We start from the raw sequence: 14,982 nt of genomic DNA on the forward strand, positions 1-14,982 counted from the left end.
TGCTGTTGTAGCTCATCCGCCTCAAGGTTGTGCGTGTTGTGGCTTCACAAATGCTTTGCTGCATACCTCGGTAGTAACGAGTGGTTATTTCAGTCAACGTTGCTCTTCTATCAGCTTGAATCAGTCGGCCCATTCTCCTCTGACCTCTAGCATCAACAAGGCATTTTCGCCCACAGGACTGCCGAAGTACTGGATGTTTTTCTCTTTTCACACCATTCTTTGTAAACCCTAGAAATGGTTGTGCGTGAAAATTCCAAGTAACTGAGCAGATTGTGAAATACTCAGACCGGCCCGTCTGACACCAACAACCATGCCACGCTCAAAATTGCTTAAATCACCTTTCTTTCCCATTCTGACATTCAGTTTGGAGTTCAGGAGATTGTCTTGACCAGGACCACAACCCTACATGCATTGAAGCAACTGCCATGTGATTGGTTGACTAGATAATCGCATTAATGAGAAATAGAACAGGTGTTCCTAATAATTCTTTAGGTGAGTGAATATCCTCCCTTGATTCAGCTCTAGAGTGAAAATGTTAACCAACTCCATAAGTTCAATGAGCTCTATAGCTAGGAGTCCAATATCAAACCAAAATTTGGTAACATTTGGGGACCATAGACCTCGTTTGTCTCCCCTGGATGAGAGAAGATTACACTCTTGCTTAGCTTGTCTTTCACAGTCCGATACATTGCAATGAGTTATACCAAACTGTATATCTCTCTAATCTCCTATGTAACCTTTTTTTTTGCAATGGCTTCCTCTGTACCAGAGCATTGCATTGTGTTTTGGCATCCTTCTTTTTGTGTCTTGTTTTACTATACTTTTTCTTGTATGCCATGTCTGGCATTATTGATAGAGCTGGCTCTGTTTTCTTACTCTTTATCCTTAATTAAAGCCTATAGTAAATTTGCTAAAAAATAATATTTCTAATGGGAGACTTCGAAGCCAGGCGTGAATATATTTTCTCTGCCTGGCCTGTCAGTCTTATCGGTGGGGGCATGGCATGAAGGGCAGTGAGCGGAGCCTCTGGGGGCAACTAGGTAATTCTCCTATGCAAATGATGGCAATGTGGGCTCCAAGGAAGAAGGTACCAAGATTGTAACATTCAGCTGACCAGCACACATCGCAAAGGTCAGACAGTTTTATTTGCTAATATGTGGTGACAGGTGCCCTTTAAAACCTGTTCTAAGGCCTCCTGCACACGACCGTAGGTGTCCTGTTGCCGTATTGTGGACCGCATTTGCGGATCCGCAATACATGGGCACCGTTCAGTGTGCATTCCGCATCACGGATGCAGACCCATTCACTTCAATGGGCCCACAAATCCGGAGATGGTGCAGAACGGAACCCTACGGAAGCACTACAGAGTGCTTCCATGGGGTTTCGTCCCATACTCCTGTTCCGCAAAAAGATAGAACATGTCCTATCTTTTTGTGGAACGGCCGGATTGCGGACCCATTTAAGTGAATGGGTCCGCGATCCGCTGCGGCTGACCCACGGACGGTGTTCGTGCATTGCGGCCCGCATCTTGCAGCACGGCCACGGGGCGCACACGTTCATGTGCAGGAGGCCTAAATGTGATAGAAATTAATTTAGTAATACAGGTCCTTCTAAAAAAATTAGCATATTGTGATAAAGTTCATTATTTTCTGTAATGTACTGATAAACATTAGACTTTCATATATTTTAGATTCGTTACACACCAACTGAAGTAGTTCAAGCCTTTTATTGTTTTAATATTGATGATTTTGGCATACAGCTCATGAAAACCCAAAATTCCTATCTAAAAAAATTAGCATATTTCATCCGACCAATAAAAGAAAAGTGTTTTTAATACAAAAAAAGTCAACCTTCAAATAATTATGTTCAGTTCTGCACTCAATACTTGGTCGGGAATCCTTTTGCAGAAATGACTGCTTCAATGCGGCGTGGCATGGAGGCAATCAGCCTGTGGCACTGCTAAGGTGTTATGGAGGCCCAGGATGCTTCGATAGCGGCCTTAAGCTCATCCAGAGTGTTGGGTCTTGCGTCTGTCAACTTTCTCTTCCCAATATCCCACAGATTCTCTATGGGGTTCAGGTCAGGAGAGTTGGCAGGCCAATTGAGCACAGTAATACCATGGTCAGTAAACCATTTACCAGTGGTTATGGCACTGTGAGCAGGTGCCAGGTCGTGCTGAAAAATGAAATCTTCATCTCCATAAAGCTTTTCAGCAGATGGAAGCATGAAGTGCTCCAAAATCTCCTGATAGCTAGCTGCATTGACCCTGCCCTTGATAAAACACAGTGGACCAACACCAGCAGCTGACATGGCACCCCAGACCATCACTGACTGTGGGTACTTGACACTGGACTTCAGGCATTTTGGCATTTCCCTCTCCCCAGTCTTCCTCCAGACTCTGGCACCTTGATTTCCGAATGACATGCAAAATTTGCTTTCATCCGAAAAAAGTACTTTGGACCACTGAGCAACAGTCCAGTGCTGCTTCCCTTACGTCCTAACCAGCAGCACAAGTGGGGTATTCGCCCCTGTGAAGCTGGTCAGGACAGGCGGAATTTTTGCTGAATAAAATTCTGCATCCTTAGTAATTAATTAATTAGCTCCCCCCTCCTTATATAGGCTGCCCTCCATAGGACTTACCATCGCCATCCTTTTTATCTGCCCATTCTACAAGGCCAGTTTCTAAATTGTATGCGGAAAGGAAACTAATCCCTTTAGAGCAAATTTGTGCTGCTGCCTCATGGAGTACGCAAAACACCTTTATTTCCCATTACCGCCTGGAGAATAGGCGTTCAGAGGGAACAGCCTTTGGACGGTCTGTGTTAAATGCTGCTCGTCCATAGGTCAGCTCTCTATCTCCTGTGGGATAATTCAACTACTTAGTAGTAGTCCTTTAGCCCTCCCAAGATTTGTGCGAGGTTCCTTGCTACTTCCCCACTTGTGCTGCTGGTTAGGACGTAAGGGAAGCGTCAATTTTGACGTAAATTTGTTTTCCCTTAGTCCTAACAGCAGCACACAAATATCCCTCCCTCTATGCTGTTATGATTACTTGTTAAAAAAGCAACTAGCCCTATGGAGGGCGGCCTATATAAGGAGGGGGGAGCTAATTAATTAATTAATTACTAAGGATGCAGAATTTATTTCAGCAAAAATTCCGCCTGTCCTGACCAGCTTCACAGGGGCGAATACCCCACTTGTGCTGCTGTTAGGACTAAGGGAAAACAAATTTACGTCAAAATTGACGCTTCTCTGTAGCCCAGGTCAGGCGCTTCTGCCGCTGTTTCTGGTTCAAAAGTGGCTTGACCTGGGGAATGCGGCACCTGTAGCCCATTTCCTGCACACGCCTGTACACGGTGGCTCTGGATGTTTCTACTCCAGACTCGGTCCACTGCTTCCGCAGGTCCCCCAAGGTCTGGAATCGGTCCTTCTCCACAATCTTCCTCAGGGTCCGGTCACCTGTTCTCGTTGTGCAGCGTTTTCTGCCACACTTTTTCCTTCCCACAGACTTCCCACTGAGGAACCTTGATACAGCACTCTGGGAACAGCCTATTCGTTCAGAAATTTCTTTCTGTGCCTTACCCTCTTGCTTGAGGGTGTCAATGATGGCCTTCTGGACAGCAGTCAGGTCGGCAGTCTTACCCGGTTTTGAGTAATGAACCAGGCTTGGAGTTTTTAAAAGCCTCAGGAATCTTTTGCGGGTGTTTAGAGTTAATTAGTTGATTCAGATGATTAGGTTAATAGCTCGTTTAGAGAACCTTTTCATGATATGCTAATTTTTTGAGATAGGAATTTGGGGTTTTCATGAGCTGTATGCCAGAATCATCAATATTAAAACAATAAAAGGCTTGAACTACTTCAGTTGTGTGTAATAATTCTAAAATATATGAAAGTCTAATGTTTATCAGTACATTACAGAAAATAATGAACTTTATCACAATATGCTAATTTTTTTAGAAGGACCTGTATACTTTTTTATTTCTGAAAAAAATTGTTGAAGTTTAGGTTCCTAGTGTACTTTAGAACCTGTACTCTGGTGCATAGTGTACTGGAGTACGGATTCCCCCGCTGAGCGATGTATAGGCCGAAGCATCGCATCCAGTCTATCCTGACTGGTATACATGGGTTTGGAAGCATTGTTAGATCAAGCAGCTAAAACATGTATTTTATGCCTCTTTCACACGACCGTTTTTTTCTTCCGTTTACGGAAAAATGCTGGAGCTATATGAGAATAGCTCCAGCAAAGCGTTAGCAGCGCTTGCGTAATCAATATTTATACTACCCTCGGCGCTTGCGCATTTGGACGTCATTTTCCCTACCCCCACACTGCACAGGCGGGGAGATCGGATGGATTTTCAGGAGTTAACCGCGCTTGCGCAATGGCCCGTAATATTTCCCTACTTCGGCTCTCTGGCGCATGCGCAGTGTCCCGGTATGCTGCTGAACTCCACAGTGAGATTTTCCCTAAACTGTCCTTTTGCGCATGCGCAGATCGTCAAAACTAAGGAACGCCTCCACACGTCATTTCCGGTGCGACAGGAAGTTAGGAGGAAGAGAAATCTCACGAAGCAGGGTAATGTAACGTTACACCGCTACCAATGCTGTCTGTAGGCTATTAGCAGAGCGGAGCAGGAGCTTCCATATCACAAGGATAGAACATGGACACGCCCCCAGAGCTGCAGCAGAAAAGACACGCCCCCTGAGCTGTCAGCTTGATATAAATCTAGCATATCAATAAATGTGGAGATCTCTGGATCCATATAAGGCAGGGCCGTAGCATTGAGGGGGGGGGGGGGGGCAGGGGGGCGGTTGCCCTGGGCGCCAAATTGCAGGGGGCGCCGGGCAGCAGACATTTCAATAAGGGCCATGGGAGCCTATGGCTCCCGTCCCCTCCGTTCTGCCTCATAGACTTTAGGCCACCAGGCCTGAAGTCTATGAGGCAGTATAGCGGCGCAGGAGATCGTGATTACCTCACTGTGACCTCCTGTGCCGGGTCTTACGAGATGATGTGATGACGCAGCGCAGGAGGCCACAGTGATTTGTTCGTGACCGCCTGCGCAGGGACGCGCAAACTCAGGCCAAAAGCACTGATGGAGTGAGGAAGAGAGGTGAGTTTTTTTTTTTTGTAAGTACCCTGACACTGCTTTCACACCTGAGCGTTTCTCAAACGCGCGTTTTACGCGCGTTTTTGTCGCGCGTTTTTATGCGCGTTTTTTGTAATAGTAAACGCGCGTTTGACGCGCGTTTGTGTGATTGACTGCAGTGTCCTATGGCCACAAACGCGCGTCAAAACGCCCCAAAGAAGCTCAAGTACTTGATTATGCGTCAGGCGTTTTACAGCGCGATCGTACGCGCTGTAAAACGCCCAGGTGAGAACCATTCCCATAGGGAAGCATTGGATTTCATGTGTTGAGCGTTTTACAGCGCGTTTGAACGCGCTGTAAAACGCTCAGGTGTGAACTTAGGGTAAGGCAGGCAGCAATCGGGCAGTATGGAGGGAGGGGCATTATCAATACCACAAATAGGAAGCATATCAAGGAGGCAATTATGTAGAAAAAATGTGGGCCATTGTATATGACAATGCTACCCATTGACTTGAATGGAGCCACGGAACGTGATTTGTGGGCAATAATAGGACATGTTCTATCTTTGAACGGAATGGAAAAACGGAAATACGGAAACGGAATGCATATGGAGTACATTCCTTATTTTTTTGTGGAACCATTGAAATGAATGGTTCCGTATACGGACCATGTACGGAACTCAAAAAACGGCCCGTATACGGAACGCAAAAAACGTTCGTGTGAACGAGCCCTTATTGTCCGCAAATCACGGTCTGAGGCCCCATTCAAGTCAATGGGTTTGCAAAAAATACAGAACGCACACTGAACACATCCGTATATCATCCGTATTTTGCGGATCCATACTGTAGAAATGCTATGCCCAGCCCATATTGCTGATGTGTTTGGTGATTAATAAGTTACTGTTTCCCATCTGCAAAAAACGGATCAAATACGGAAACCATACGGATATGTTTTGTGCAATAACGGAATGGAAGAGGACTTAAATCAAAGAAAATAAAACCTCAGATACGGAACAACGGATCTGTGAAAAACAGACCGCAAAACAACGGTTGTGTACATGAGCTCTAAGGCCTCTTGCACACAAACATTTTTTTTCCGTTTATGTTCCATTTTTTGCTTTCCGTATACTGACCATATACGGAACCATTAATTTCAATAGATCTTCAAAAAAACTAAAAACGGAAGGTACTCCTTTCTGTTCAAAGATATGGAAAGGAGTACCTTATTATTGTCCGCATAAGGGCTCATGCACACGAACGTATTTTCTTTCCGCTTCCGTTCCGGGTATTTTGCAGACCGTATGCGGAACCATTCACTAAAATGGTGCTGTAGAAAATACAGAAATTACTCCGTGTGCATTCCGTTTCCATTTGTCCGCATGGCCATTCCGCAAAAAAGTAGTGCATGTCCTATTATTGTCCGCAAATCACGGTCCGAGGCTCCATTCAAGTCAATGGGTCCGCAAAATATACGGAATGCACACGGAACAAATCCGTATGTCATCCGTATTTTGCGGGTCCATACTGTAGAAATGCTATGCCCAGCCCATATTGCTCATGTGTTTGGTGATTAATAAGTTACTGTTTCTGTATACGATCTGCAAAAAACTGATCAAATATGGAAACCATACAGATATGTTTTGTGCACTAACGGAACGGAAGAGGACTTAAATCAGAGAAAAAAAACCTCAAATACGGAACAACGGATCAGTGAAAAACGGACCGCAAAACAACAACGGACGTGTGCATGAGCCCATTTTGGATGGATTTTTTGTGACTGTCGCGTCGCAGTGGACACCATAGACTATCATAAAAATTGTGCGACATTGGTGCGACAAATGTCGTCGTGTAGACCTTCCTAGCCTAAGAATTATACACTCATATTATACACTCACTATGTGCCCATATGAAAGGAAAAACACCCCTCCACACTGTACACTAGCGCCATCTAGCGTCCACCCTGCCTAAACTAACGGAGCGATCAGCTCAGCGTCTCTGAGAATAGATCACATGGGTGGGCGGAGCCACGGACACTTCCTGTCACATGACACGTCCCGCGTTCTTCTGCCGGGTGGTGTCAGTAAAGTAGATGGTGACTGTTCTTATTGGAAGGAGTATCTGACAGCTGTCATGTCCGCTGAGCTGCTGAGCTGGTGTGTCGGAGAGCTGGACCGCCGCTTCGGATTAAGCGTCAGCGAAGACGTCGTCCAGTGAGTGCCCCGGGAATAGGTGGTACACGTCATGAGCGTTCCTAGTGCAGTAGTCTGACGTCAGCGCAGCGCACAGGAAGTGTTCATACGTCATCATATGGAAGGGATGATCTATGTGATTACAGTCTGGCTGTCCTTGTCCATGAGGAATGTGTTCCCTGTAAATCTATGGATCAGCATATGTTAATAAATAAAGCCCTCCTCCAACTAAAGTCCCTAAATTCAGTGGCCTAGATGAAGTCTCTGGAGTAACATTTACTGCATGTACACTATGTGCACGGGTGTGTTCTATATGCACTTGTTTATATGGAATAAAGTTTAGTCGCCCCCCATTATTCCATGACATGGTATGGCCTGTGTTCAGTGCCAGGTCAGCCACAGTTTGGAGGTTCATTGCTGTTCACGTCTGGGGTGAAACATACCAATCTGTTAGTCCCTTGCTGACCAGTCGGTAACCATCCACCACTAATAGATGTGCTTCCTGGTGATGTCAGGGTGGACGTCAGTGACAGCGTCATCAGAAGATACTTCTACAAGAGATGAAGGATGGGATTTTAGTTCCCCCTGATATGAGCTTCACACTGCTTGGAAATGAATGAACTGTAGCCGACTTGTAATTTGGGCATCACTGTCACTCACAGGTATATCCTCTCCATTGATGATTGGGAAGAAACGGAAGATTACATAAATGACCTTGTCCAGGGCCATGATGAGCAGAAACAAGGCTTCATCAATGACTTAAAAATATGCTGGCACAGAATAAAGAATCCTCGCGGCGCCTCCTCTTCACCGATCTGTACAAAAGATGGTCAGTGACTGCTGTAGATCTGGCATGTATAGTGTTCTGATATGTAAGGCTACTTTCACACCTGCGTTTGGTGCAGATCCGTCTTGTATCTGCACAGACGGATCTGCACCTATAATGCAAACGCTTGTATCCGTTCAGAACCGATCCATCTGCATTATTCTGTCAAAAAAAAAGTCAAAGTCAAAACGATCCGTTTTCAATTGCACCATATTGTGTCAGTGAAAACGGATCCGTTTGTCTCCGCATCATCAGGCAGCATTTTGGTGTCCGCCTCAAAAGCGGAACGGAGACCAAACTGATACATTCTGAACAGATCCTTATCCATTCAGAATGCATTGGGGCTGAACTAATCCGTTTTGGACCACTTGTGAGAGCCCTGTACGGATCTCGCAAGCGGACCCAGAAACGCCAGTGTGAAAGTAGCCTAACAAAGCATTGGGGCCTTAAAGGGGTTGTCCAGCTTCCTAAGCTGTTGACCTATCCTCAGGATAGATCATCAATATCAGATCAGCGGGGGTCTGACTCCCTGCACCCCCTCCGATCAGCTGTTTTCTTCACTGATTACCTACTCCTCTATGACATTGCTACAACGGCTCCTTACTATTCAATTAAATGGGGCGGAGGAGCTGTAATTACACTGCTTGTATCTGCAGTGTCAACAGCGCGCAGAGACGGGAATGGAGCACTGCGTTCTTTTCAACCAGCTGATCGGTGGGCGAGCTGGGAGTTGGACTTTTTCTGATCTGATACTGATGACCTATCCTGGGGAGGTCATCAATCTAAAAAATCAGACAACCCCTTTAAAGGTGTTCTCTAGGATTTAAAGGGGTTCTGTAGCCTTTTCTTACTGATGATCAATCCTCTAGATCAGGGGTGCACAACCTTTTTTGGTCTGGGGGCCGCATTGTCACATCGTATTTTTTCAAGGGGCCGCATCGGCTGATCAGCGGCACAATTAAGTCGGCCAGATATGAGGAATGAGCGCCCCTTGAAACACTTGTTCCCATTAATTGTCCTAAATATCGTGCCGTCTAACAGGGACTTGGAGATTTCCTGGTAAAAAATGATTTTTAACTTGTTTCTGGAGCATGGGCCTGAAACATAAGATGCATACTCTCCTGCTCCCTGCCGCTCCCGCTGTTTACATCCGGTTGGATATGGGCATAGTCACATGTACCTCTCCAGCCAATGACTGGCTTCAGTGGTGATGTGGCCACCAGCAGCGTTTCACCCAGGGCCGTCTTTAATATTGATTGGACCCGGGGCAAGAATTTACTTGGGGCCCCCTGGATCCCGCCTTCCCACACCTTAGCAGGCAATCACGCACTCCACCACAACACACAAAAAATCCACACACCTCGTAGAGTAGTAAACTGTAATAATGATGAGTGGCCACTAGAGGTGTTCCCTGGCAGTAATGTAAATACTGCCTTTTATTATAGACACCAGAACTACTACTTTTAGCTGTTGTGGTTCTGGTGACTATAGTGTCCCTTAATATAGAGGAAAAAAAATTAATCTGCACAAAAGTATCAAATAAAATGGCTGTATCATTATTTTAAAAATTAAAAAAGCACAACTTCTGACACAAATATATAGTATTTTGCAGATTACTTTTTTTTTTTTTTTTTTTTACAATGTGCAGATAGTACTGTACTACTAACCCCTCCATCCACCCCTACATACAGAGTAATACAGCACCACGTACCTCTTACATCCAGTGACGTCTCTTTGATGTAGATGTTCTCTTTCTTCATCTTCTCCTTTCGGACCAGACCACCATTTTTCTGCCATTTCTCGTCTTTGCAGTTTGACAAACAAAATCTTAGTTTACTACTTTTACATCATCCTCCCATCTTCTGGACAAATCATGGGGGGGGCTTTGTACAGGGCAGATCTGGTGAGGCTCTGCACTCCTCTGCCCCTGACACCCGTGATCGTCTAAACTGCACAGCGCGCCGCTCACCTGTGTGAGGAGAAGGCAGAAGTGCTGATACACTGCTTCTGCTTTCTCCTCGGGTCTCGTGCTGTCTCTGACAGCCGGGGATCCCTCCTGCTCCTGCTCCAGTGCAGGAGCTTTAACCCCGCAATTTTGCGGCTTCAGGCAGAAACACAGGTGCAAACCATGGTTCTAGATAGATAATCAGCATCTGATCGGTGGGGGTCGGACACCCCGAAGGCAGTGACACTGGCAGTAGCACAACAGCCTTTTTGCTGTTTCCCGCGGGCCCAGTGATGTCACGACTACTATCACTGGCCTGGTGCGGCTAAGCCCCATTCACTTCATAGTAGTGATAGTAGTCGTGACGTCACTGGCCTGCAGGAAAGAGTGAGAAGGCTGTGTTGCTACTGCTAGTGCCGCTAATGTCTCAAACAGCTGATCAGCAGGGGTCTTGGGTGTCGACCCCCACCGATCAGATGCTAATGATCTATCCAGAGGGTAGATCGTCAGTAAGCAAAACATACAAAACCCCTTTAACAACTAATGACCGATCCCTAAGATAGGCCATCAGTATCAGAACAGTGGGGTCTGACACCTCTGCCCATCAGTTGTTCAGGAGTTGGTCTAATTTTGATGGATGGGGATAGGGCTTGAATTGTTAAATCCTGGGGAACCCCTTTAATGTGCAGACTACACTGTAAGCTTATGGGTTCTGAGCTGCCATGTTACACCAATCTTCTGTTCATCATTCCACCTAATGTGCTTTCCAGCTGTAGCCACCTTCTGATGTTTGGTCTGTAAAGAGCATGCTTTGTTTGTTCTACATTGTTGGAATTATCTTTACCCCAGGCAAATAAATCTGATGTAAGGCAATTATCGGGAAGGAGCATTCCTTGGAACTCTCCCTCCAGATAGGGATAGTTTCACAAGGAGGATATAGGTGAGCATGGCGGCTCCCTGAAACAGCTGATCGGCGGGGATGACTCAGACCTCCACCGATGTGTGATAATGATAACCTATCCTGAGGATGAGTTATCATTATCTATTACAGGATAACCCCTTTAAATGCAGAATTAATAACACGACAGTAAATAATGGCTGTGTGACAGCCGTCACAAGGGCATTTTTAGCACCAATGAAAGTCTATGGGGCTATTCACATGGCTGTTCTTTTAACGGCCAGTGAATAGCGTCCGTCCAAAAATAGGACATGTATTTACGGTCAGACGATCCATTGAAATCAATAGGACCGTTTTAAAAGGCCGATTGACAGGAGTGCACCCGTCTAACGGCCATTAAAAACAGGTACACTTTACCCAAGAGGGGTTAAGAAACTAAACCTCAACTCATCCACTTTCTCGCAGTACGGCAGTCTCTTCTCTCTTCATTGAGCAGGACCTGCCGAAGGACCTGCGATATGGGTGGTGATGCAACCACGTGGAAGCACACAGTGACATCATCGTGCACCTTCGACAGGTCCCATTCAGTGAAGAGAGAAGATGCTGCTGCAGCGCGAGCAAGTGGATAAAAACTGTTGTGGGCCATTATGGGGACATTATTTAAACTATGGGGGAAATTATTTAAGAGGGCCCTACATTGGGGGCATTATTAAAGCTGGGGACATAAAAAAATAATAATTCCTATACTGTGGGGGACATTATTTAAGATGGGGGACTACATTGGGGGTATTATTAAAGCTGGGGGCAGCAAAAAAAAAAAATCCTACACTATGGGGGACATTATTTTAGTTGGGGGCCTACCCATCCTGTAGTTGTTCTCAGAAATAACTGCCAATCAAATTCATCCATTTTTCATGTCCATTTTAAACGGACATGAAAAAACTGATGCAAAACGGACATTAAAAACTGGCAGTGTGTGGCCATTTTTAACAGACTTTTTTTTTCACTGTCATGTGCATGTGGTCTTAGGCTGGAGCAGGCATGGATTCTAGAAGGTAGTTTACAATTCTGTTACAGCAAATGTTTGCCAGTTTCATGGCATGTTAATCATTCAAAGTGTTTTCATGTATCAGACACACCAGGTATGCAGGGGTTATCCTTTACAGACCAGTCAAAAAAAGGCAGACGTAAAGGAAGGAACAAGCTGGAACCTCTCCCAAATTCTGCTGTGACTGCTACCGCTGCTGAAGAGGTTAAGACCCCAATGGACTTGGCTAAGGTCAGTACGATACATGTGGGGAAAATTAGTTTTAAAGTCTGTTTTGCATTGGCTCAATATTCTGCAAGTTTATCAAATGTCCGAGTCTGCGTTGGCTTAAAGGGGCTTTCCCATCTCAGACAATTGGGGCATATCACTAGATTGGAGAGGGGAGAGAGACAACATGATGTTAGAGACAGCAGACAGACAGTTACTGGTTTTCTGCAGTACAGCAGGGATGATGTCAGGGGATAAAGTGTATAGCTGGGTGTCATCAGTATAGAGATGGTACTGAAAACCAAATCTTCTGATAGTCTGTCCAATAGGGCCTGTGTAGAGAGAAAAGAGGAGAGGACCTAGGACTGAACCCAGAGGAAACCCATGTCACGGACGTACCGAGACATACGGACATCCCTGCGACAGTGAGTGGCAGGAGATCTTTGAGACTGGCAACACGTGGTTAAATTTGACATGTTTACCTTGTGGATCACTAGGTTTTCTTTGTTGTTTCCTTTCCCTTTTCCCTTAAATGTTCGGTATGGGGTTTCCCTCCCACACTAGAACGTGACACCGCAACATCAAGAGGGAGATGAGGGGAGGTAGAGCCAGCAAATGATGCATTAAAAAAGTGGTCAGAGAGATAGGAAAAAAAACAATAGAGAGCAGTGTCCTTGAGGCCAATAGATTGGAGACTGCTGCGTAGGAGAGGACCTAGGACTGAACCCAGAGGAACCCCATGTCACGGACAGACATATGGTCTACAATGCTGCAGACAAATCCAGAAGAACGAATAGAGAGTAGTCACTGTTGCATTTAACTGTTAGACGGTCAAATGTCACTTTGATAAGGGCAGTTACAACAGAGAGATAGCGGATGAGGCCAGAGTAGACCAGGTTTTCCAGAAGTTTAGAAATGAAAGGGGGATTAAAAACAGGTCTGTAGTTAGCTGTGCAGGATGGGTCATAAGATGTTTTTTTTTTTTTTTTTCAATTAAAGGGTTTCTACCACTTCGGTTTCACATATTTAGCTGTCAGACACTAGCGATCCGCTAGTGTCTGCTCTGCCCAACCATCCTAATATAATTGCTTTTGGGGCAGCCGTTTTGCTAAAAAAAGAACTTTTATTAATATGCTAATGAGCCTCTAGGTGCTATGGGGGCGTCATTAGCACCTAGAGGCTCCGTCTACCTTCAGAAACTGCCGCCGCCCAGCGTCTCCCTCCAGCCCGCCCATCTCCTCCTGAATGCGATCCTCCTTGTGAGCGCCTGTATTCGGCGCATGCGCAGTGAATGTCTGACAGCTTCCCTGCTCAGACATCTCCACTGCGCCTGTTCCTCGGAGCACTATGGCGTCATCGCGCAGGCGCAGTGGAGATGTCTGAGCAAGGAAGCGGTCAGACATTCACTGTGCATGCGCAGAATACATACGCTCACAAGGAGGATCGCATTCAGGAGGAGATGGGCGTGCTGGAGGGACGCGCTGGGCGGCGGCAGTTTCTGAAGGTAGACGGAGCCTCTAGGTGCTAATGACGCCCCATAGCACTTAGAGGCTCATTAGCATATTAATAAAAGTTCTTTTTTTAGCAAAACGGCTGCCCCAAAAGCAATTATATTAGGATGGTTGGGCAGAGCAGACACTAGCGGATCGCTAGTGTCTGACAGCTAAATATGTGAAACCGAAGTGGTAGAAACCCTTTAAGGGGTTTTGACAGAATGTTTGAAAGCGGATGGAAAGATACCAGAAGAGAGAGGTTGAAATTTTTACTTAGGTGAATAGTGACGGATGAAGAGAGAGACTGGAGTTAATGTGATGGAATAGGGTCAGTAGTGTAGGTAGCAGGGTGGTGAGAAGAAGAGAGGAGTCTGGAGATTTCTTCTGTGACTGGGTCAAATGGGGAAAGTGAACCAGAGGAGGTGCTGGATGGAAGGGGATTGATGAGACTGGGAGATAATGTCACGTGGATGTTTTAAATTTTCTTATTGAAGTAGGCTGGCAGATCCGCAGAACAGAGGTCAGTGATGGAGATTTCCTCTATAGGCGTTCAGCACTCCATCAAGCAGGGCTGAAGAAAGCCAGTTTGAGGTGTGTGCCAGAATGGCTTTCTTCTGTGTCAGTAGGTTCTGAGTGTAGGCGAGGCTCCTTCATCCAGGGTGCTTCTGAGGTAGTCATTATAATGTTTGTAGTCAGATTAGGACAGGAGAGGAAAGAAATTGGGGACAATGATGACTGTAGAGTGTCTGTAGGTTTCTTAGTGTCCATGACATGTCAATTTCTGAATATCGGATAAGTATGAGTTTGCTGGAATGGATGAGCATTTGCAACAGTGAAAGAAAGAAGGTTGTAGCCAGAGAGAGGGAGAGGAGAGTTAGTGAAGTCAGAAGCAGAGCAGAGCCGGAAGAAGACCAGGTTCAGTATATTACCGACTTTATGCGTCTGGGAATTATAAGGTTTTGATTATCCAAGAGCTGAGGTTGACCCACCCTGTCCAGGAACTGGGTGGGTCAGCCAAGGGGGTCGGTAAACAGCCAAAACTCTCAGGGAGAGTGGGTGGAAGAATTTTAGGGTGTAAACCTCAAATAATGAGAATGTAAGTGGTGGTACTGGGCAGTGACGTAACTAGAAATGACTGGCCCCACAGCAACTTCTTCACAACCTTCTCCTCCTGTGCAACCCCCACCCCTGCAGCTAGTCAAAATCGCTCTCTCGGATGAGGCCCAGCGGCCACGTCGTCCGTTTCCTACACGTATATACTGTATGTCATGTCCCTGTATTTACTGTCACTGTATA

General features: G+C 45.8%; 1 protein-coding gene across 1 annotated transcript in view; it reads left to right on the forward strand.

Moving 5' to 3' along the window:
• The first annotated feature begins 7,113 nt into the window (after nucleotides 1-7,113).
• Nucleotides 7,114-14,982, forward strand: part of TRIP4 (thyroid hormone receptor interactor 4) — a 57,500-nt gene continuing 49,631 nt past the window's right edge. The window contains exons 1-3 of the mRNA XM_044279534.1: nucleotides 7,114-7,290; nucleotides 7,932-8,098; nucleotides 12,072-12,217. Coding sequence (XP_044135469.1) covers nucleotides 7,211-7,290; nucleotides 7,932-8,098; nucleotides 12,072-12,217 — 393 coding nt within the window. The 5' untranslated portion in view covers nucleotides 7,114-7,210. The remainder of the gene's footprint in view (nucleotides 7,291-7,931; nucleotides 8,099-12,071; nucleotides 12,218-14,982) is intronic.

This window comes from Bufo gargarizans, chromosome 2 (assembly GCF_014858855.1).
Source record: "Bufo gargarizans isolate SCDJY-AF-19 chromosome 2, ASM1485885v1, whole genome shotgun sequence".
Classification (NCBI taxonomy): domain Eukaryota; kingdom Metazoa; phylum Chordata; class Amphibia; order Anura; family Bufonidae; genus Bufo; species Bufo gargarizans.